The 25,037-nt window shown below is 28.5% G+C and overlaps 1 protein-coding gene across 6 annotated transcripts in view; it reads right to left on the bottom strand.

Annotated features, from left to right (window-relative positions):
- The window catches only part of LOC145184636 (tyrosine-protein phosphatase non-receptor type 13-like), a 36,133-nt gene that overhangs the window by 10,520 nt on the left and 576 nt on the right, over window positions 1-25,037 (bottom strand). For 5 of the 6 annotated variants that reach the window (XR_016453839.1, XR_016453840.1, XM_090091985.1 and 2 more), the window contains exons 1-35: window positions 24,343-24,464; window positions 23,042-23,110; window positions 22,449-22,539; window positions 22,176-22,255; window positions 21,880-21,956; window positions 19,335-19,521; window positions 18,751-18,855; window positions 18,582-18,632; window positions 18,408-18,473; window positions 18,123-18,271; window positions 17,957-18,051; window positions 15,038-15,192; window positions 14,431-14,490; window positions 14,250-14,331; window positions 14,106-14,161; window positions 13,820-13,993; window positions 13,628-13,684; window positions 13,409-13,490; window positions 13,252-13,307; window positions 12,865-12,987; window positions 12,698-12,754; window positions 12,264-12,345; window positions 12,069-12,124; window positions 11,837-11,991; window positions 11,580-11,745; window positions 11,022-11,078; window positions 10,862-10,931; window positions 8,051-8,217; window positions 3,783-3,839; window positions 3,544-3,681; window positions 3,356-3,445; window positions 2,942-2,998; window positions 1,837-1,918; window positions 1,416-1,471; window positions 1,177-1,266 (exon numbers count right to left, since the gene is read on the bottom strand). Coding sequence is in view for 4 of the 6 variants with exons in the window: in XM_090091985.1 (XP_089948111.1) it covers window positions 1,177-1,266; window positions 1,416-1,471; window positions 1,837-1,918; window positions 2,942-2,998; window positions 3,356-3,445; window positions 3,544-3,681; window positions 3,783-3,839; window positions 8,051-8,217; window positions 10,862-10,931; window positions 11,022-11,078; window positions 11,580-11,745; window positions 11,837-11,991; window positions 12,069-12,124; window positions 12,264-12,345; window positions 12,698-12,754; window positions 12,865-12,987; window positions 13,252-13,307; window positions 13,409-13,490; window positions 13,628-13,684; window positions 13,820-13,993; window positions 14,106-14,161; window positions 14,250-14,331; window positions 14,431-14,490; window positions 15,038-15,192; window positions 17,957-18,051; window positions 18,123-18,271; window positions 18,408-18,473; window positions 18,582-18,632; window positions 18,751-18,855; window positions 19,335-19,521; window positions 21,880-21,956; window positions 22,176-22,255; window positions 22,449-22,539; window positions 23,042-23,110; window positions 24,343-24,357 (3,210 nt within the window). In the remaining 2 variants the exon portion in view is untranslated. Of the gene's footprint in view, window positions 1-1,176; window positions 1,267-1,415; window positions 1,472-1,836; window positions 1,919-2,941; window positions 2,999-3,355; window positions 3,446-3,543; window positions 3,682-3,782; window positions 3,840-8,050; window positions 8,218-10,861; window positions 10,932-11,021; window positions 11,079-11,579; window positions 11,746-11,836; window positions 11,992-12,068; window positions 12,125-12,263; window positions 12,346-12,697; window positions 12,755-12,864; window positions 12,988-13,251; window positions 13,308-13,408; window positions 13,491-13,627; window positions 13,685-13,819; window positions 13,994-14,105; window positions 14,162-14,249; window positions 14,332-14,430; window positions 14,491-15,037; window positions 15,193-17,956; window positions 18,052-18,122; window positions 18,272-18,407; window positions 18,474-18,581; window positions 18,633-18,750; window positions 18,856-19,334; window positions 19,522-21,879; window positions 21,957-22,175; window positions 22,256-22,448; window positions 22,540-23,041; window positions 23,111-24,342; window positions 24,465-25,037 lie in introns of those variants that run through there. The other variant, XM_090091986.1, reaches the window with a different exon arrangement.

Below are 25,037 nucleotides of genomic sequence, written 5' to 3'. Positions count from 1 at the left end.
ATCCTTATTTTTACTTTAGTGGTTGTTTTCAGAGCCAGTATAGTAATAGTAACACAAATTTAAAAAATACGTAAGAGTTTATATTCTCTGATCAGTGAAAAAAAGACCTTGCCATAGAAAAAATTTGTTTAGCACTGGAATTGTATGGCTTTTTAGCACTTAGAACATATCACTCTAATGCCTAGTGTTTGTGGTTACCAAAGCTTTGTGCCACTTCCATTACAATCACTACTGACAAACAACTTAGGTAGACCTGTTCCCCAGAACCTGGAACTTTTAGAATGTTATTTTTATATAGTGCATTCTTTAAATCTCATACCACAATCAGGTTCAGAGCTGCACACCACAGTTGTGGTGGTATAAAATGCTATACTCTGTGTAATTACTTTTTCTTCATGATGTAACTTTATGACCAGAGTTTTATTGCTTTCCTTGTTAACTTCATAGAAGATAACATGGTAAAAAAAAATGATGGAAATAGAATTAAGCAACCATTAACTCAAAAACCAAATCATCCAGTTAAAGTTTGCTAAGTGAATTTAATTGGTTATGAACTTAATTGATATAATGTTAAAAAATAAAACTGTTGGGTTGTTATGTATATTGCCAATTAAATGTAAAAGCTAAAAATAAAATGAAAATTTTTTGTTAAAGCTCCATTATAAATATCCTTTTAATGAAAAAAAAATTATGCTTTTAAACTAAAACTTTCCACATTTTTTCAGGTTTTTTGAAATAACTGGTCCACCGAAGTTTTCTGTATCACCATCATCAGTTAAAAATAAACCAGCCACTGATTATCCAAGTAATTTTGTTGAAGAACGTAATAAAGCAGCTGATTTGTCAAAAGATATTGGTGCTAACATTAAACACTTATCCACTGATCCCAAATTTATACACAGGTATAAACATTTTTAGCACAAGGAAATAAAAAGGATTACATAAGTTTCCATATAGTAAAATACATCTATTCAAGCTTTGTAACTTCATTTAATGATTTTATTTAATTAAAAAAAAAGGATTTTCATTTTCTGTTAATTTAGCTACCAAGTTCAACTTTAAGAAGCAGACTACTAACAAGATAAAGTATTTTTCAAAATCCATAAGAAATTGGTAAAATAACATTTTCTGAATCTGCTGAAACTTGTTTAGAGTTTAAAAAAATATAAAACCTACTGATTCAGGAATGATTATGTTATCAAACGCTGCATTTTTCTCCATGAGAAGGTTCATGTTTATTGGTGCCTTTTGGAAAACTTCCCATGCCTTAACAAACAAAATTGTTATTACAAATTTTTAAGTTTTTTTGTTTGCTTGCAAGAAAGGAAAACAGATTAAAATGTAAAAACTATTTCAAACATTTTCTACATAATCCTACAAGAAAAAAATCCTGTAAGAAAAAAAAAGTTAAATACCTGCTGTTTGCTCAGCCCATTTAAACTTATAGAATTTACTTCAACAAGACGATCACCTTTAAAAAAAATGCTCAAATTTTAATAGCCCATTTAAACTTATAGAATTTACTTCAACAAGACAATCAACTTTAAAAAAAATGCTCAAATTTTAATAACCCATTTAAACTTATAGAATTTACTTCAACGAGACAATCACGTTTAAAAAAAATGCTCAAATTTTAATAGCCCATTTAAACTTATAGAATTTACTTCAACAAAACGATCACCTATAAAAAAATGCTCAAATTTTAATATCACAAATTTTAGTGAACAAAAAAAGCAAGTTGGCTTTTTGGCAACTTCAAAGTCAGTTTATTTTTACATCAACATTGATTTATTGCAAAATTTAAATAAAAAGTTTCCTTTTAAGGCTTTTTATTACCTTTTTGAATTTTTTTACTGGCATCAGCTGCTCCACCAGGCAAAAGTCCTTTAACAAAAATCCCACCTAACTCTGGTCCACCCTACAACAATATCACATAAGAATTACTATCTTTTAATCAAAAGAAAAAGATTGCTTATAAATTTGAAATTATACAGTTTGAACATTAGTGTATATTATTATGTTTGCTTGCTATATTCACTAAAATATTTTTCACATTTTAGGTAATTTATAGCACAATTTTATGCTAGGAAAAAAAAATTAAAAAATTCATCACATATTAAAGATAGCATTTCATTGGGCCTTCTATTTATGCAAAAGAACTGCAAAAATGCAGTGAAGGAATATTTAGAAAACCCTGTTTACTTTTATTTTATAAACAACTCTATCTCATAAACAATATCTTGATCAATGTCCTTGCAATACTATCCCCCCCCCCTTTCCCCCAAAATAAAATAAAACAAAATAGAATTTGGAAAAAATTTGGAAAAGATATTTGGGTTATGTTACAGAACATTAAATGTTAAACAAATTCAAGAGTTTAACAAAGTTTTTTTTTTTTTTTTTAAAAAAAAAAAAAAAAAAAATATTTTTAACCAAACTTTTTACCAAAATGATAAAAGTTTATAATAATGATATCAACTTTTATCTTTTTTACAAAGTTTATAGAAATATTATAAGTTTATGAAATTAGTGAGTACAAGAATTAATTTGTTTTTAGTTAAGATCCTGGATCAGTTATTGATTTTAAAGAAAAGGTCAAAAATAAACACATACTTATCAAAATTTAAGAATAGAAATATCTAAGAATTAAAAAGAAAAAATAAGATTTAAAGTTTTTAAAAAAGTTTTTATTTAAAACAAATTTTCTGTTTTGAACTTAAGTAAAACTATTTCCTGGAAGAATAACTTTTTAAGAACCTTAAACGTAAAACATTGCTATTGCAACCAATCAAGCAAATGTCTTTTAGACTTTTAGGATGCAATAGGAATTTTATAGAATGTCTTTAAAATTAATGGAACATTTGAATAGACTTTTAAATTATAGGAGTTCTTACCCTGAGCATTTTAATGTCTGGATTTTTAGATTTTAACTATTACTTACAGTTATACTTAACCCTAACCCAGCATCACCCTTCCTTAACTCCACACTGTACATGTCCTAAAACACAAAATACAAATTCTTAATACAAAAAATTGATCACCTTCTTCCAGTAATTTTTTAAAAAAAAAAAAAAAAAAAAAAAAAAAAGTAATAACATGATGATCATGCAGGATATTTATAAAAAAAAACTTTATAAGAAAAAATTTCTTTCAATCACTAATTTTACAATAACAAATTTAATTGAACAAATTTGATGAGCATTAAAAGATTTCTTTTTGAAGATAAGAGTAAACCTATATATCTCAAATATCATAAATCAGTAACAACTTTTAAGTCCTGGTTCAAGTAAGTAATATAATTACACCAATAAAATAAATATGAAACTTTTAAATAATATACCATCAAAATACTTACCTTATCAAAAATGCGAAGATTTTCATTTGCATGATATTTTTCCACTAAAAGATGTAAGATTCCTGTTGTTTGTTTCAATAAATCGTACGCCTATAAAACAAAATTATAATAAATTTAAAAAAAAGTAATGAAATATTGTGATAGAGTGCATACAAAAGACTATTTTCTGTCACTTTTATTTTTGTCACCTGATGCTTATTTAGTCCTTCCAGACTGATACCATTAATTTCAAGGAGTCTATCACCTCTATCTACTCTTCCATCTAACTCTGCACTACCTCCTTGCAACATACTTTTGACAAAGATACCACGATGCTCAGGGCCATCCTTGAAAAACATAAACCAAATATTTATTTTAATAAGACTTCCTAACAATAAACAAAAATCATGTGAAGTACTGAAGAAAATCAAAAAACTAATACTTTTACCACTAAGCATAAACCAAACGAGTTATTTTTTCGCTGAAGCTGTAGTTGTAGCACATCCTATAAAAAATCTTTTCATCTTAAAAAGAGTAATTCTTTATTTGATTTTCTTCCAACATTTTTAAGATAATACTTCTCTAACTTTATGAATGGTTTTGACATAAGATTGCAAAGTAACAACACTCACTATTGGTTAGAATTGAGTATGACCTATTTGGCTGATCCTAAGGACACAATATGTGCAGGGTGTTAGGACAGTCCCACAAGATCACTATCAAACAAAAATTGAAATAAAACTATTTTGTCTAAGAAAATGAATACTATTTAAAAATTCTCAGTTTTTAATTCTATCACAAAAAGTACTCATTGATAACTTTTACAAAATATTACAGTTTTACAGCATTAGTACTGATCTAAATGTGCTAATGCTGTAAGACTATAATATTTTGTAAAAGTATAATATTTTGTAAAAACTATAATATTTTTAAAACTATAATATTTTGTAAAAGTAGGAACTAGTTACTTATTTAAGTGGAATAAACAATAATTTTACAATTTTTAGCTGAAATCTTATTATTTTTAATTTAGCAAAAATAAATATACAATTTCTAAGACTGATAATTCCCTGCTTCCAATAATTGCATATTTAGCTTTAGCCTCTAATGTTTACACTTTAGAATTGAGTTCTGTTCTCTGAGTTGCAAAACTATTGACAGTTTAGGCTTAAGACTCCTGGGCAAAATGCCCAACATAGCTAAAGCACATGATGATTGTCGGAAAACTGTGAGTTTCCTGTGCATGGGAAAGTGTTCAAGGCAGGTAACAAGCTTTATTGAAGAAAGGGTGAAAACTATCTTGGCCACAGAAATTGTCATCACTGACTCAAGAGTTCCACAAGCTTTTTGCAAAAAGTCTGATGGTGAGTGTCATCCTTCCTTCCCTTTTTAAGTTCAACAATCACACCAAGACCAGATACAAGAGGCACAAACTGTGACTGTCTGATCTGTCAGATAGAAAAGCTGACACTTAACAAAAAATACCCGCTTAAGGGGACTGATCAGCAAGAAAGACTGCAGGCAGATAATAAGTGCTCAGAATGTTTGACACTTGTTGGAAAACACAACTGCACACAGTTCAGAGAGAACATAAGGAAGGGGTTCTCAGCCTTTTTTAGTCCAGCACCCCCTTTGAGATTTAATAGAAAACAGTGACCCCCTTAGCAAATATTGAATATATTTTCCCAAAAAAACATTAAAAGTACTGATTTTCAATTAAAAAAAAAAAAATTTATTTTATTTATGCATTTGGTTAGTGTGATGGTTGTTGTTGCTTTTTAGCACATAGTTTTTCAATTCTTGGTTTTGTCTTGATAGTGCTAGCCTCATATCATATTAAAATTTCAATACACTTCTTTGTTTTGTCTTTAACATAAGCATTGTGGAAAATCCACATTCACACCTATAAGTTGATGCAAATGGCAATAGCACTGGCATTACCATTTCAGATAACGTTGGGTAACTGGCACCAATTTTTGACCAGAATCCAACTAAGTTCTCTTTTTTAAACATCAATTTTGCAGATGTATCTTCTTGCAGCTGCATTAACTGTGTCTGTGCAGCATCTTTTTCATCTGGAATGCATGTCACAGGAGCATTCAATGGATCTTTTACCAATATTGCTATTTCATTTGATAGCTCTGGAAAATGGTTATTGAATTCAGATGCCAACTGCTTCAAATGTTCAGTTATCTTTTCAGTGCCAATTTTCCAATTTTCTGATGAAAGCTTTAATTGTGTCTCTAAAATCAATGATATTGGCTTCTCTGCCCTGAAGGTGCAAATTAAGATGATTCAGTTCAGAAAATATGTCAGTTAAATGTTATGGGGCTTCATTTTTTTGGCAACTAGATAAGACACAGAGTAAGTCGCTTCAACAGCAGCTTTTAATTCTTGCTTGAATGTTCCACTGGAATCAAGGTGCTGTCGTTTCAGGTCATTTTGTTTTCTTTCAAAAAATAACACATCTTTACCAGCATGTTCTGTATGTCTTGTCAGCAGATGTTTTTTTAATTTCGATGGTTTTATTGATTCTGCAGCCAAATCTTTCAGACATAATACACGTTGTGGTCTTTCTATACCTTTATCATCCAATGCAATAAATCCAAATTTAATATACTCTTTTGCATACTTTCTTTTCTTTATCGTAGCCATTTGTTTTCTAGATTTAAATACACAATACTTAAAATTTAAATAAAAAAATATATATATATAATAAAATAAGCATGCTAACTAAAGAAACTACTTGGGCATTCTTTCAAATACAGACTGAAATAACTTTAACAAACTATAATATTATCTTTTTTTATATAATAACAACTATAACAATATTTTTTTAAAAACAAATTACTTAATCCAATATGAAAAAACATAAAGAAACAAAGTCACGTGAATCATATGCTTCACGTGACTGTTACTGATTGATCTGGTTTTCACAATAATCTTAAATTCAAAACTAACTTTATTTTTTGTATTAATATTATTAAAAACTATATTGCATATTTAAAAAATTATATCAAATGCAAGAAGTAAATGATCCCCTTATGGATAAAGTGGAATACTTTCATGATCCCCCTAGAAAAACTAAATGACCCCCTTGGGGGTCACGACCCCCAGGTTGAGAAGCCCTGAGGTAAGGCTTTTAGCATCTCAAGATCCTCAACTCATTCCATCATCTGTAATTGCCTGAAAAGATGCATTTACCCATGGAACTGCCTGAATTGTACAAATCAAAGGTGGTTGGCAAAGTTCAAGTCAACACAGGCTTGTCAAATGCAGGCATCAAGAAGCTGGAAACAACTCTCAATCAGGTGAAAATCACCAAACTCATTGAGCAAGATCTTCAAGCCAAATTTCAAGAGATCAGCGAAAAACTCTTGTACTACTTCGCCTAGACAACACTGAACATGACTAGCAGCAGAGGTGACTCAGCCACTCATTATTGTGCACTGCAAAAGTCTGGCTGAAATTTAGAAAGAGGTCTTTCTGAGAAATGTGTATTCTGAATACTTCACCAATAATTAGTATTGATGGAGGTGGTGGATTTTTTTAAGTCAGCCTGGGCATCTAGGAAGTCGACCCAGAGCTGAGCCCACCAAGCAATAAAATTTTAACATCCCAGACAGCAGAAGACAGTGGTATTAAGGAACAACTATTAGTTGCTGTTGCTGAGAACCTCTCAGAGAACTATGAAAATGTTAAGCAAGTTCTCTCTCTCATTCAAATGGACAAGCTTGACTTCATCACATCATGTGACCTGAAGTTGGCAAACATTCTAATTGGTTTGCAGTCTCACTCCAGCAGTCACATGGGTGACAGCTGGAGTAGGACTGCAAAACACTTCTGAAAAACATAAAGCTTCTTCAAAGGCTGGCTGAGTCAAATTGTGCATTTCAGGTCTTTAGCCTGATTGACACATTCCAAATGTTTAGTAGTGTGATCACTGCCTGTTTTGGGATCATGATTATGAGGAGAAAATTGCTCAATTTCACCGCTCCTACTATTCTCAGCAAGGCATCACCATCAGTTCAAAAGTTCATGCAGTATTCTTTCATGTTAAGGACTTAATTGCCATGAAAATGTCCCTTGGTATCTTCAGTGAACAAACTCTCTAATTCATGCACCAACGCTTTTAGAGTCACTGGGAAAGGTACAAAAGGTATAAAACCCATCCAGAATATGGAAAGAAGTTTGAACTGCATATGGTCATTTCAACAACAAACATTTATCAAACTAATTATTTTTGAAAAGAAGTCAAATTAGTACCTTTTGGGAGTCTTCTACTTTTTTCATTTGTGTGGTATTCTTGTGCAAGATCTATTATCTGTAGAACTTTCCCTGTTCATCTAGACCATTTTTAATGCTGTAAAACTGTAAAATTTTGTAAAATCTATCATTTGGCTCATTTTGTGATAGAATGAAAAATAAGAATTTTCAAATGCAATTTATTTTCTTGGATAAAATAGTTTCATTTTAATTTTTGTATGAGAGTGATCCTGTGGGACTGTACTAACACCCTGGGCAGAGTGATTCCTTAAAAACAGCCAAATAGTCTACACTTAATTCTAACTGACAGTGTACTGAATGTCGAGTAATCATAACCCAATTGAGTGTCATTATCATAATAGTCATTACAGCTTTTATAGTAATAATTACTAAAATTTTTATTATGGGGCCATGTGATTCTTAACAAAACAGATACAACCTAAGACTTACCCCATCCAAACTAGATAACCTAGACAGTTGGGGTGACTCATGAGGTTGATAAAGATATCGTTCTAATATAAAAGTAGCAGTATTGCCAGATAGCTTTAACCAGTTAACAGCTTCAGCACCAGAGAGACCATCCATACGTCTAGCATTTATCTCAATGACACGATCACCTAAATTAAATCATTTGTCTTAATTTATTCAAGAAATTAAAATTAAAAAATTTACACATTGTTGCTTAGTCCTAGGGTTGGGAATCCCGGGATCCTGAAATCCCGGGATTCCGCGGTTTTTAACATCCCAAAATCCCAGGATTAGGCATTTAATCCCGGGATTTTTTTTTAAATCATTTTCAGTTCAACATTTTAAAATTATTTTTTTCGTTCAATTGCAATCAAATTCGAACTTTACAATTTTGAAATTCTTGCAGTTATGTTTTTGAATAATTGGATTAAAGTTGTTATAACAATTGAAATTGGATTGCAATTACATTCTTAAAAATTTTTGGTACTTAGTCGCATTTATTCAAGTTTCTGACAATTTTTATCTCGAATAGACGTTATCTGTTTGTGACTATTTTATAGTACAAGTTTTAATAAAAAATAAAATTGCTGGTTATTTGAACAGTAAATTTTCTAAAATTATAATGGCTTCGTACATGGAATATGACAAAAAAAGTAATTCTGGTGTTTGGAAACATTTTTTAAGAGGAGAAAAAGGGCAAACAGCAATTTGTAAGTCTACTGACTGCAAAAAATTTAAAAATTGGAGGTGGTTCAACAAAAGGTCTCCATACACACTTACTTTCTGTCCATAAAATTAACCTCACACCAACTACTATTTCAGTAAACAAACGAGATGAACTACCAATAAAAAAAAACAAAACGTTAACCAATTATTTTCTAATATTGGAGTGAGAAGAAAAATCACTTCCTGCTACACTTGCACAATTAACAGCCATTGATGGGATTTCGTTCAACGTGATATGCCATTCTAGTGATATAAGTGCAGGTCTTATAGTTCTGGAGCTTAGGCTTAATTCGTATAACGGGATCAATGTCTGCAGATAAGTGTATTGAGCTATTAGAACAAAAGCTTGCACAACATGGACTTGATTTGAGAAAAGATATTGTTGGTATTATGACTGACGGAGCAAATGTGATGAAAAAAGTTAAGAGAATATTACCTGTAAATCAACAGTTATGTTTTGCCCATGGTGTGCAACTGGCCATTATTGAAGTACTATATCAAAAGCAGGATATAGAAAGAGAAATAGATCAGCAAGATGAAGACGAACAATCAGATATAGAAGATGATTATTCAGAGAGTAACTCTTGCAAGGATGATGATTTTTCTGACAACGATAAATTGGTTGATCTCGATGCTAGTCATAATTGGCATCGAGGAAACCAATGTGATGTTACTAAGGTAAATTGTGGTCCAGTGATCAAAAAGGTACAAAAAGTAATAGTAATGTTCAGACGATCACCAAAAAAAAAACGGTATCTTGCAGAAGTATGTTGCGGCTGAATTTGGGAAACAAATAGCTCTAATTAAAGACTGCAAGACAAGATGGAACAGTTTTTTGTCAATGCTTAAATGCGTCTATTTATTAAAAAATTGTATACAAAAGGCATTAATTGACATAAGTCTACCAGAAGGTGAATCTTTCGCTTTATCTAATATTGAGATTAAAACTGTATCTGCTATCATTAATGTGCTACTTCCAGTAAAAGCAACAGTTTAGGCCCTTTGCCATTGGGATGCTAATTTGTTTACAGCCGATGTTGCAGTAACTTTTATGTTAAAAAAACTTAAAGATGCTAACAACGTTATAAGTCAAAAGTTGCATTCATCTCTCGTTCTTCGAATGCAACAAAGGCGTACCGATGCAAGTGGGATCCTTCAGTATCTGCACAATGGTAGAACCAACATTCAGTCCAAATCTGAAATAGAGCTAGTAACAGTTCCGACTTCAATAAAATGTCGCAAAATAATAGTTGAGTTACTTGAAAGACTAGACGCTACAAATCCAGCTACATCATTAACAGCTAATGATTCTGAATCAGAAGTTGAACTTTCTGTTTCATATGAGGCACTACTTGAAATTGTTTCTGGTTCTTCTGACTCTTCATCGGAATCTATTTCTTTTGCTCTTAAAAACAGCAAAAGAATCACAGACTTGAAAAAAAGCACTTTTGCCCAGCATACCAACTTGATGTGAGGCGTTATCGATGAAAATTCAAAAGGAAATGGTGTTGTTTGAAAATGGAGGAACATGTGGTGATTTTTTGCAAAGAGCGTATAATTTTTTAATGACTATTAAGCCTACCAGTGTGGAATCAGAACGTGCTTTTTCTGCGGCCAGACATTTTGCAACAAAAATAAGAAGTCGTCTGGGCAATGAAACTTTGGATGTGCTCTGCTTCCTCAAAACATATTTTAAGAATAATCAAAAATAATTACATACGTATATTATATCTACAAAAACAACGAAGTCTTTATAATTTAATAATTAAGTATGTATAATACTAACAAACCAAAGAATTTCCTTGTAATTTGAAAGTTTTTTCTAAACATACTTTAAATGTCTTATTAATTTCCTTAAAATTTTTCTAAATAACATGTTAAAATCTTTCAAAAACAGGTATTTAAAAATCCCGGGATTAATCCCTGGATCCCGGGAATAGGTAAATGTAATCCCGAAATCCCAGGATTTTAAATATAGCACGGGATTACAAACCCTACTTAGTCCTTTTCCAACTAAAGCCAACCTGACATTAAAGTATAAACAAGCTATAAACAAAAGTAAAAAACCTTTTTGTATACTTGGGTGGGTACCAGGCTTTAGAGCTTTTACAAATATACCTCCCACTTCTACTCCACCCTTAAAATTAATTATAAATATATGCAAATGGCTTCTGTTAGAAATTGATAAAGAAATAATAAATATATCAAACGTCAAATTCTGACTTACTGTTAAACTTATTCCAAAGCAACCATTTTTCTTTGTTAAATCAACAACAAATACCTCCTAAACAAAAGTATAGGTTTTTCTTTTTTTACATATACATTGACAGACATCACATTTATGTTTAATGAAAAGCATGTAACATTTAATTGATAAAACATGTAAATATTACAATTTAACTGAAAAAAAAAACATAAAAAAAACATATTTTTGCTGTTTTTTTAGGCTGCTTTTTTTGTGGAAAAGAAAATTTTTTTACTTCCTTAGCCTAAATATTGACAGACATCATGATTACATACAGAAATACATATATACATTGAAACAAATTGCATTTGAACAGACACAAGTACAGATATACATTAACACAAATCACATTTGTACATCCAAATACATCCAGACAACATATACAATTAATAAACACTATAAATGATCAAATAATATTATGAGCTTGTGGTGTTAGATAAAAAAGGCTTGTTGCTGAAATAATCTTAATTGTTAGATATTAAATAATTCTAACAAACTATAAAAATAAACATGAGAAAATAAATTGATCAGGTTTATTACTTTAGAAGACTTTATCGGAGGGTTAAATTTTGATGATGCAGTGTAATTTGCATTCATATCATGAGTATTTAACTGATTTACAATACTTGATGGTACACCAGATATAGCATTGGCTAAGTGCTGCATGGAAAAGTTGAGGTTACGAGATTGTGTACCAATATTCTGTCTAAATAAAATAGAACTGCCATTAAATTACATTTACAAAAAGAAAATTATGTAAAATAAATAATTTAAATTTGTTTATAATGATTTTTTACCTATGCATAGCTTGAGTAGGTAATGACTTTATGGAATCTGATCTCAAAAGTTTTATTCCTGAATCAGTTATCTTTGATAGAGGACCTCCAGGAGACATACACTTTTCAATAATCAAATTCACAGGAGAAGTGGCATTACGAAGAATTTCTAGTGCCTAACAATTAAACATTATTCTTAAATGTAAAAAGAAGAAAACAAATTTTACAAGTATTTACTAAAAAAAAAACAAACCTTTTGCCGACTAACAGTTTCAAGGCTTATATCATTGACTCCCACAACACGATCTCCTTTAAAAATAGTTTTTGATAAATCATACATAAAAATTTTAACTAAAGTTTGTAACAAAATAAATGAAGTACAGTAAAAAAAAAAGCTTTTGAACTTTTTTAATTATGAATTAGAAACAAAATAGTAATTAAGAGATACCTATTTCCAATCTTTTATCGCATGCTGCTGGTCCATTAGGATTTAGATATTTTACAAATATACCTCCTAAGTCCAACCCACCCTAAAACATTTTGAAATAAGTTCTTTTTAAATGAGCAATTAACAATTTTTTAACACTTTGAAGTAGGAAATAATTTAATAGTCTCATTCTTATTAATCCTTTTCTTGTCTTTCAAGATAAGAAAAGGATAAATAAAAACAAGTCCCTGTTTTCATTCTGAAGATCACACTTTAAACTAGAACTTAAAAACTTTTACAAATGCAATGTTTTCAAACACATAAGTGATCTTTTTTGAAAACACTTAAAAGGTTATTTCTTGAGAACTATTCAAGACTTTTATTAATGAGAACTCATCCATACTCTAAACAGTAAATTTACATTTCTTTTTTCTATTGAAAGTTAAACAACATACAGTGATACTAAATCCAAGACTGTCATTTTTCTTGCTCAGAGTTATTGAAGTGAAGTTCTATAGAAGAACATAAAATTATAAAAACTTAAATAATTTTTTTATTTATGATATTTTATTCATAATACTAATAATAACAATGACAAAAAACTTAAAAAAAAAACACTAACAGGACTTGATCTCAAGACTTTCTCTCGATCAATATACATCAACCCACCAGCAGATGGTAATTGTTTGTAACGCTCAACCACTATGCACACATGTCCTTGAACTTGCTTTAAGAACTCTTGAATCTTGAGATAATATTATATGTATTATAATAAAAAATTTGACTAAATAAGCAGAATATTAATTATCACCTAATTAATATTCATTCTCATAATTATGAAAAAAAAATTGACGATGATGATGACGATGATGATGATGATGATGATGATGATGATGATGATGATGATGATGATGATGATGATGATGCACTTTACCTTCTTACTTTATATTATACCAATAAGACTAAACCTTAGCTTTACAATTTTTTTAAATAGTTTTCAAAGAGAAACCTTTTTTCTTGTGAAATTTTCCACGTTGACTTGATCAATTTCAACTAATCTATCACCTAAAAATAAACTTCCTAAAAAATCATACTTTAAACTTTAAATGTAAATCGTAAAAATGAAGAGAGTTTTTATATCTAATTTATGCAAAAACAATATTTACCAACTGCTATTCGACCATCAATCTCAGCAGAACTATGTGGAAGAAGAGACTTGACATAAACACCACCAAGTTCAGGGCCCCCCTGGAATAAAAGTTAGAATTTTTATTATACAACCATTTTTTTATTTTTGAATAAGCAACAAAATTCAGCTTGATGTATAGTGACATAGATAAAGATATTTATCTGCTAAAGTGCCCTTGAACAATAAAATGACTTACTGTAAATCCTATACCAAAGGTATTATTGTGCTTTACCAGATTGACACGAATGAATTCCTGAAATAAAATCTTTTTAAAAATTTTTCATCTAATAAAGCAGTCTCTTTAAAAATTAGCATAATACATTAATAAATTAAAAAACAAAAAGAACAATTTTTTCAAGCAATAAAAAACAAAAATAAAGATTTTTACAGATTCTCGTTCAGTCTGTACCAAAGGTATTTGTGGTTGGGTCATTGTAATTGACTGTGTAGACATAACAAGAGGTGTATTTAATGATGCATCAGCTTCAATAACAAGATTTTGTCCAAATGATTCAATGATAAATTTAGATTTATCTGCTGCATTTCTTAGTGTGTTAATAGCCTTAATAAAAGTAACTTATGGATGAAATAATATCAAGATTAAATTTAAAATACAACAATAACAACATAATGCAGACATGTTAAATGAATTTCTAGAGATGCATTAATCAAACCTCTCGGCGTGTAACATTTTCAAAACTGACTTTGTTTATTTGAACAATTCGATCCCCTTAAGATAAACACAATAATGAACTATCTTGAACTATCACAATGAACATCAACTTAAAAATATTAAAAAACACAAAAACAGTGTTCACCTGCATTTATCTGGCGAGAGAGAGCTGCAGGGCCACCAGGAGTAATATCTTTCACAAATATACCACCCAGCTCAATGCCCCCCTAAGAATTTATAAACAAGTTAAAGATTTTTGAAAAATGTTTATGATTAAATTCAATATTTTTTTAAATTAAAAACTATTAAAAAATAAATAAAGGTACCACTATACTAAACCCAAAACTTCCATCTTTTTTAATCAAATCTAGTGTATATTGCTTCACCTAAATAATCAGATAAATTATACAAGTTTGAACCTTTTTTTAAACCATTTTTTGAGTATAAAACTTTTTATAAGTGCAATTAAAATTTTAAATAATTATTAACTCCATCATTTAATAGTTAAACAAAGTTGTTACTTTATTTAAATACCTTTAAATGTTTTGTTTTTTTTATAGATAGTTTAATCAATTATCCTTCAATTATTTTATTTTACTTTAAATTTAAAGAAGCGCAAAATAAAATTACAATATGATCTCTGTTTTTGAATCTTCGTTTTTTTCCATCTCAATCAGCTAAAATAATAATTTAATATTGATAAGTTTATTATAAACATTAAATGCAGTTTTTGGAAAGAAAACCTATATCAATACTTAAGTTATGCTAAATTATTTAAATAATGCTACAAATTTTTATAACTTTTTTAAGAAATTTTTAACAATGAAAAAATATTCTATTTTTACAATAAGATTTTAAATTTATATTTAATACAACTTATTTTGTCTAACAATACAAAAATTATTTTTAGAAATAAATAAAATCCAGTATTACCTCTGGCTTAATTTGCGATTTTGATTTTGGACTATCTTTGCCAGATCCAGATTGTCGAGCAGAAACAACGCTGTGTGAATTAGGCTCAGAAGTAAGGCCACTCTTTAGATGAACTCCAGATTCATTGCGCATTAATGGCACAACAGGTACAGTATCTATATTAAAGCTTCTTACTTTAAATTTACTGGTTTACTTAAAGATCACACTTTAAAAATAAATTTAAATAAGATCAAAAAATCTGTTAAGTTGAATGTTTATACCCATCTGGCAAACAATATTGTCAAAATGATGTGTATTGGTTGCACAAGCTAATGTTACAATTCAACATTTTAAAAATAGTGATAAATCTTACTTACAGCATTCAAAGCATTCAAGAGGTTAAGCTGAGAAATGATATGACATGGAGAAAATAAATGATATAGTATGGAGAAAAAATGAATAAGCTGAGTGAGAAAAATGCATTAATTTCATGGAGTTGGTGAATAAGGCAGGATTATAATGTTATAAATATAGTCATAAGTTAGTACTAGGAAGGCTTATGTTTTACAGGTTTGTCATAAATGAGCTCTCAACAAAATTATCTAAAGCCTTAATGCTGAACAAGCAAACACATGCAAAAACTTATAAATGAAACTGGAAGGAATCATGAATGCAATGATATTAATCAAAGATCACTAATCTACATTGAGCCTCAATGATATAATATATATAATTCCAGAGTTTAATTCTGACATTGACACAGACAAATCTCTATTTAGTACAGAAAATGAACCTAAAAACAACATTGATGTCCTAAAAGCAATTAAAGCCTATAGAATGCCAATGTAGCAGAGAACGTGCAGATAGTTTGCTCAATATTTTAAGAAAACACAGTTTAAGTTTGCCAAAATGTTATATAAGTGACTTCTTCAATGGTTGAAGGATTGAACAACTGAAGGATTGAACAACTGAAGGATTGAACAACTGAAGGATTGAACAACTGAAGGAGTCACTTATATAACTGAAGAGTTTGACAGTCACACTCTTCAGCTATATAAGTGACTCCTTCAATTACACCATTTTTAGATAATTGAAGATTAAGTTACTATTACTATGGTTAAGAAAAAAAAAATACTACAATTTTTAAAAGAAACTCCAGTATTTGTTAATGATTACAATGTCATTGAACAAATGGTTAATTTTGATGGGTTACCATTAAAAAAATCTTCGGCTGATAATTTCTTGACAATTTTGTGCTGCATTAAAAAATATAGACCTTTTGTGGTGTGTTTGTTTTATAGAAAAAGCTAACCATGTTCTGTTAATGAATTTTTATTGGATTTTATTTCTAAATACACAAGGTTAAAATCAGATAAAATTTGGTATAATAATAAGATATTTTATACATCCATATTAGCATTTAATTGTGATGCACCAGCTTAGTCTTATTTAAAATGAATAAAAAGCCATACTGGTTAAATGCTTGTGAAAGATGTCAAATAAAAGGAAGGTGTATTGACAATTGCATGTAATAGATGAAGAATTCATAAAATGCAATTATAAGAATATTCATCAGAGTAATATTTTACCTGAATGGAACTGTCATTCTCCTGTGTCACATGTTTTATTTTAGACTACATGCATACTGTTTGCCCTGTGCTTGCTACTGTGTACTTATAGGAGCGTTTCAGTTTTGAAAAGAGGACTTCAGAATTTCTTAAGTCCAAAAATCTGAATGAAGAATCTGAATCAGATATTTGAATTATTATTCAACATGAGTAACCAAATACCATCAGGAATCAGGATTTGAAAAAAAGCCAAGATCATTAGCAGAACCTGACAGGTGGAAAGCTGCCAATTCTTGTCTTTTCAAAAATTTCTAAACATCTAGTTCACAGTGAACCTAATCCACTAGTATAACACACAATATATATGTATAGGCTGTAAAAAGACTCAAAGAAATTAGATTTGATTGATTCAACTTACCCCAAGCATACTGATGCTGAGTAAAAAAATCTCTGCAGAGTAAAAAAATAATAATGTAAGATGCTAGTTAAGATCTCTGTAGAGATGTGGTGTAGTCTAGATGATGTAAAATGCTAGTTCACATCTCTGCAGAGATGTGTGTGTAGTCACATCTCTGCAGAGTAAAAAAATTATAATGTAAGATGCTAGTCAATCAAAGCAGTGTTTGCATTTTAGGAAAAGGTTGGAATACTTACTTGAACAGCCAAAGATTGCTTTAACAAGCTGGAAATGATATTTGCTGAATAGAAAAGTCTTCAAAAGGTAAAAAAAACAGAGCAATTCTGGGATATTTGATGGAGTAGGATTTACTGGAACAGCTTGACAATTTGCTTAAAATCACCCATTTTGATGCACTCACAACAATTAAAATAGCATAGGACAATCATCTATCAGAGGAACCTATCAACTTAGTTCAATTGCATCACCAGACAAGGTGTAAATAGAAAAAAAAAAAGGGTACATGGGAGAAGCAAATTTTTTTTTGAAAAACTTTGTTAGGTGTTACCAATACAACCAATACATATCATTTTTGCAACACTTTTAATAATGATTTTAGAACATATTAAAAGCAATGTTTAGAGGGAGAATGTGAATGTTAAGAGAAAGTGGTATGTTTTAACAAAATTGGTGAAAATCACTATTGGGCATTAATTAGTAGAAGTAAATTTAGATTCTATGCAAATGACATGTCATGACAAATCATCTGCATAATATCAAAAATGTAAGTTTAATTTTCTATTTAGGCAGTCAATTTAAAATGCTATGCTAATACTGGCATGCTGATTACCTGACTCAATGACAACTTTTTTTCCTGAACATTTTCAAACTCTTTTCAATTTAGATAATACTAACACATCATGCAAGAGAATGAAGAAAAATTACATTAGCATTGAAAATATGAAATAAAATTACTTTGCATAACATGCTCAGGTAACATTGCAATCTTGCTCCCCATCTTCATTTGGAAATTGAAAAAGGAAGAACTGATTTTAAGAAGATAACTTGATCTACAAAGAAATAAAAAAGATATTGTCTGCTGTCACAACCATTAAAAAAAGAATGAAAAGGGGATTAGAACCTTTTGTAGCTGGCAGTATAAAATGTAAGCTTTGAATATTTGACATTTGGTGTATCAGCTTCAACTATAAACTTGCTACGCTTGAATGACATTTTCTTAACTTTTGACCAGGGATATTTACATAAAGAGTTTCTTACTGGACCAGTTTCCTGAAGAAATATACTTATAAATAAAAATATTTTTGCAATCTAAAATATTAAGGAATGGTCTGAAATATATATTTTTATATAAGAATACTTATTCAAATTTGAAACATTCAGGGATGACATGACTTTAAAAAATCACCTCATATATCACTAAACCACGAAGACATATTCCAATATTGTGTGGAATTTGCTTTGAATACTCTTTCTACAAAAATTCCATTTCACTGATATACAAACTTTTAAAAAAAAAGTTCATTAAACTTCAATTCAAAGAAATTCAAAACATAGATTTAAATGTAGCTTCTAATCCCACCTTGTAGACCCGATGAAACAATATGCCATACTCACTTAACTTTTGGGCTTCCTAAAAATAAAAATTAAAAAGATATTTTAAAAAAAAAACTAGTCAAAAGGACAGGACTTATACTTAAGAACTTTTTTCTATAGGTTTTATTTATGTTTTTGTAATGAAAGAGTAATACCTTTAAAAACTCTATCTCTGCCTGGCTTTCACTTAGACCACGAAGTGATTGGTGCATTGCTGGTAAAGTATTTTTAATATAAGGTATAGCAAGCTTTGCAATAGCCTAAAAGAAGTAAGTTGATATTTATTAACATTTAGCTTTAGTGATGATTTTTCTGGTGATACAATATAAAAATAAAACTTTTTTTTTTTTTTTGGGGGGGGGGGGGGTTTATTCCACCTTGGAAAAAAAAAACAAAGAAATCTTTAAAATTGCCATTTTGTAAATAATTATGATTTGAAAAGTAATAATAAATTATTAGATAAATACTTTAGACTAAAACTGTTAACTGCAAATGTCAATAGTAATTAAATTATCAGATTGTATCTAATAAATTTTAACTATAAGCAAAGATACTCAATTCAAGAACTTTTACTAAAACAAACATTAAAAATCTTTGCAGTTCATTCTTCCAATAGAATCAGGTAAATTATTGTTGACAATCAAAATTGCCAAAAATAATTTCTACATCTAAGTATACCAAGTGAAAAAAAACTGAAGCAGACAATAGTCAGATAAAAAAGTTTAAGAAAAATGTATACCCTGGCTGGTAAATAGTGCTGTGGTACAAAATAGTCAATTCCATGAACATTTCTATCATAGTCTCCCAATTCTGCTTGTAATGCATAGGAAGCAAGAACCATGGAAGTATCTTCATGTATCCTGATGCTGTTCTCTAAAACATCTTTACGAAGTTGCAAATAGTACTGATGTCGTGTTTGCTGTTCTCTGTTTAAGCAAGAAACACAAACCTTATTTTAATCTTAACAACTACATTTCCAGATGTTTTTTATTTGTCAAGTGAAAATTCAATGAAATTTTGAATGTGTATGTATGTATATACATACATACATACATACATACATACATACATACATACATACATACATACATACATACATACATACATACATACATACATACATACATACATACATACATACATACATACATATAATATATATATATATATATATATATATATATATATATATATATATATATATATATATATATATATATATATATATATATATATATATATATATATATATATACACAATATACACACACACATTCATAGGGTGATTCAAAATCTTAAAGTAAAGCCTAACTGATCTTCTCAAGGCTCCCCTTTATCCATATGTTATTAGTGACTTTAAGATAAAACTTGAAGCAAATCAAATAATCTTTAGGGATTGCTATGATTTTTAACATTATCAATTAAAGTCAAATATATTATGGTTTTAGTAATTATAATTGTATAATAACTTGCATGTTACCACAACAGCTACATAATATTGAGCATAGAATAAGTCTAAAACAGTTTATTGAGTCATCTTTCATACTTTTGCCTTCAATGCAGTTAAAAAAATTTTTCTGTGCAGATCTACAAGACAAAGTAGAATAATATAGAAATTATGGTCTTCATCTTTCAATATAATCAAAAGATGTTGTGAAAAAACTGGAAAGCATAATTTCGAAAACATGATGCTTGCAGGCTATCCACGATATTCAAGATAAGTCCAAAGTTTCTGTTTGAGAATTGTACCGGCACCAATATTTACCCCTGTATTTGAAGAAGTTGTATCAAAAACAAGTCTAGACACATGCATTTCCACCTGCAAATCCTTAAGGGTGCACATTCAACCCTTTGCATGTTCCTTGCCTGTTCCTCAACCAATCTGTGGAATTCCTAAAATGCATGTTCCTTGCCTGTTCCTCAAACAATCTGTGGAATTCCAGTGACAAGAATGGTAATTTGGTCCACTTTTTGTTTTTCACTGGCAATATCTGGTAGAGGTTTTCCATCCCAGCGCAGGATGAATGGATCAGGAGTAAATGAAGCTTCATTGGCAGCAGTCTTCTTGAATCTACTGTAGGGAATGTACTATATGACAATGATAGCTCCTCAACAGGGTGTCCAAGAGCCTGTTCCTACAACAAAAAGTGGACAGTGTTTGAGATATTGACACAATCATGAGATGATATTCTCTAAGTCTCTTTAAAGTTTCTTTACCTGCTAAAGATTGATCAACCCCAGTCATACTGCAGCGTAATGGATCTTCTTGTTGCATTATTTAAAATGTTTTGTCCTCTTCATTTTTTATACAACTGTGTGCACTTTGCTGAAAAGTCAAAGAGTTCTGCAAAATCAGCTTTGAAAACTTCTTCTTTCATACAACAAATGTTTATATTTTTTGTTCTGTTCTTTTAAAAAAGAGGAACTTATCGTAAAGTTTTTTGAGATTTCTTTCAGCGTTGTTTCTCTGAGTTGGAATCCTGCTTCTTCCCCAGATTGTTAGCATTGCTTTAACTATAGATTGAACACTCTATTTCACTTCTTCTAAGTGATGGAAAAGAATCTGAAAGGGCATCTCACCTCGAAGGTAGCCAAGAAGTGGAGAGTGTTTTAGTTGGTTTACCAATAAGCCAAACTTCAACTGACGATTTAGTGTTAGCCATAATTTCAATTTTGAATCTTATAAAAATTTCTATAAGAGAAAAAAGAATAAGAGTAAAATACAATAAAATATAAGAATAAATAAGAATACATGATAAATAGGAATATAATTAACAAAACAATGTACAATTAACATTGATTACAAATTTCAGTGGTTAGGGTATTACATTATCATTAGATTTATTAAATATCTGATTGGAAACATTTAATTTTAAATAATCATAAATAATACTAAATACAATCAGTTATGATACTGATACAATCAGTTATGATACTAAATACAATCAGTTATGATACTGATTTTTTTAAATGAAAAAATACAAAAACTTAAAATCAGCAGTTTATCAGACAATCTCACAAATCATAGCAACCCCTAAATATACTTAAGATATTCAAATTTTTGGTGTGCAGTATCTTAATTGATAGAGAAACACAGGTAACCTTGAGGACAATGATTTTTAAACATTTTTTTCCATTAAATGATGAATCACCCTAATGCATATATATATATATATATATATATATATGTATATATATATATATATATATATATATATATATATATATATATATATATATATATATATATATATATATATACAATGAATAAAAAAAAAACGCACTGCAGCAAGCAGATGTTTTCCACATAATACTTTACTCTGAAGAACACAGTAAATACTAATGATGAATTACACGAATTCTTAAAAAGAAAAAGTAAAAAAAATTAAACAAAGAAAGCATAACATTTTAATAGTTGATTTTATTTCTTTCATTTTTTTTTTTTTTTAAATATTAATTTTGTTTTTGTAGATAAAAAAATTTTTTCCCACAGCTATCAAATATATTTGTCATTTTAGTAAACTTGATATTTTTATGTTTCTATTATAAACAGATATTAAGAATTTTAACATAATCTTACATCATCTTTCCACAAGTGGGGTGCATATTTTGCAAGTCTACTTAGCTTCTCATCTAAATCTAGAAACTGTTGCTCACCATCTTAAAAATGAAAACACCATTATACTTTACTGTTTTTCTACAATTATTGTTACATATTTCCAAACTCAATCTACAATAACTTTAACACAAATACCATTATTGCTAAAATGCAATCACTATAAATACTATATTACTTTTATATTACTTTTTGATACAGTATTAAACTTTTTTAATATTTTCTTCAAAAAAATACCTTTGATTATCATGAGGCCAAAATAAACCACTTCTGTTAGGCCGATATACTGAACTATAGCATCAAACACATTCTGTGCATTTGCATGTGTCTAAGAAAGAAGTAAAATTCTTAAATAACGTCTCAATACAAGATTGAATAATACTAACTATTCAACACATAGTTGTCAATTAAATTTCTCTATGATTATAGATTTAATTCAAGTCACTTAAAACTGGGCTACTAAAAAAATTTCTGCATTATAATCATTCCCATTATAAAAAAAAAATTGCTCTGAAAACTGTTTTACTGTTAAAAAAAATTGAGAGCATATAGAATCTTTGATAAAATGATGCTTATAATCTACAAGTGGAACTAAATTTACATAAATCAATCTAATTTTTAAAGCATTATATAGTAGTAAGATATTGTTTATGAGCATTCAAAAAAAAATTAAACCAAAAAAAAATTATTTCAGAAAAAAATAAATTATACCTAATTCAAATATTAAGTAACTAGAAACTACATTGATTTATAAAATACATACAGCCATTTTTATACAGTTTAGTAAGTTGTTTAAAAATTTATAAAAGGTATAAAAGAAAGCTGCTTACATGAACTCTAATATGAATTCTTTCACCATTTAAAAGTACAGTAGTTATAATCTTTTCTCCATCTCCTATCTAAAAAAAAAACAAACAACTTCATAAACCATAAAATAATGTAAAGAAGATATAAAACAAGTTTTTCAAGTTTTTCTAAGCAAACTATTGTGAGCAACTTTTCCATTAGTTTATACATAAGTTTAACTTTTCTAAGTTTCAATTTCATGTGCATGCACATAAAAAATATGTACCATTTTTTATCCAACCATACCTGATTGAATGCCATTTACACAGAAAGCCTTCTCATGTTTATAGATAATCTATTTACACAAATAATTTTCTTATGTTTGTGAATAATCCTAGGTTTTCAAAATGTATTTGAAATACCAACGATTATTTAACTATGATTTAGATTGTGGCTGAGGTTAAAAAGGTGTTTAATAAAATTAAAAATTAAACAAGTATGAAAAGAAAGAAATAATTACAAATCACTGGCTTTATATATATATATATATATATATATATATATATATATATATATATATATATATATAATTGAAAAATCTTATATATGCCTATTCATACACATTTAAGCTTTCATTGATTGGAAAATAAATTCAAAATTTGTTAAAAATTTTTGCAAATATGATTTAAAAAAACAAAGAACAATAACAACAACAAAGTAACAAATTTTATGATAATGTCTTTAAATTAAGATAAAACATATCTGTTTCAGATGCACAAAACTAAACAAAAACTCATCTTATCTGTAAACTTTAGAAACAAATTTTTTGCTAAAAAGGGCTATGGTATATTTTTTGAATATTAATTGAATATATTATTAGACAGTTTGTACTTTTACTTTTCATTTGAAAACAGATTTATTCACATTTAAATAGCTTACTTTACTTCTTATTCAAATTCTAAACTTTCTTTGAAAATCTAATGAAAGGCGAAAAAAAAAACAGAGACATCACTTTTAATTCTTTCATTTTAGGAATAGGAAAGATTGTAATTGTAAGTAATAAGAAAAATAAGATGAATTGTTGAAGATAAAAAGAAAAGTATTCAAAACAAAAACTATAAGCTGTGAAGTTATGAAGCAATAAGAAATAAAATCAAATTTATAGCAACATTTATCTTCTTTTGATTTTAAGATTGAAAATGTATGTCATTGATACCATACCATATCATAAAGAAAATAGCTTCTTACATTTGATATTTTAATGTATGTTAACAAAAGTAAAAACCCATTTAAAAAACTGAATTTTTAAAACAAAAAATGAACAGCAATAATAAAAAAAACTTACAAATTTGGTTGTCATTCTAAGAGAAGACTTTTTATTGACTTGTTCTTTTTTTTTTCTTATTCTTGCTATCAGTTTGCTAAAAAGAAATTAAATATTAATTACTTGAAATAAATCCATTTAAATAAAAGGAAATGAATGTTATGGAAAGTCAAGTAAATAATATTAGGGCAAATTTTTCTTTGAAGATTTTGTGTACTACAAATTCTGTCACAATTATGATATTGATATATGCATTGCAAGTACATTAAGAGGACAGAAAGTTATTGAAATTATTTTTGCTGTGATTTCTGACATTAAATTCTTTTTCTTTTCAATGAAACTTAACATTTTTCTTTTTATAAAAATTTTGAGAAAAATTAATGCTTATAATTAAAAACCAAACAAAATTAAAAATTATTATTTATAACTAAAAATCAAATCAAATTAAAAATTATGTCTATAAATTAAAAAAAAAAGTAAAAATTATTGTTTATAGTTAAAGTAAACCAAATAAAATTTCAAAATTACTACTAAAAAATTAGTACAGAACAAGTTAAACCAGTTGGAAAATTTATTTAATTATAATGGAAACAAAGAAATTAAAAATAGTAAAAAGGTATTTTCAGAAAAAAACTTCCAGCAGAGAAATAAAAATCCACTTATGACTTAGAAAAATAAAGTATGTGCTTTTTTTCTGACCCCAATAAACACTTGAG

This window comes from Hydra viridissima, unplaced genomic scaffold (assembly GCF_058129835.1).
Source record: "Hydra viridissima isolate aposymbiotic clone 2 unplaced genomic scaffold, HvirCarnegie_v1 scaffold_7, whole genome shotgun sequence".
Classification (NCBI taxonomy): Eukaryota; Metazoa; Cnidaria; class Hydrozoa; order Anthoathecata; family Hydridae; genus Hydra; species Hydra viridissima.
Note: the sequence above shows the minus strand (reverse complement) of the source record. Positions and strands in the feature narration are given on the sequence as shown.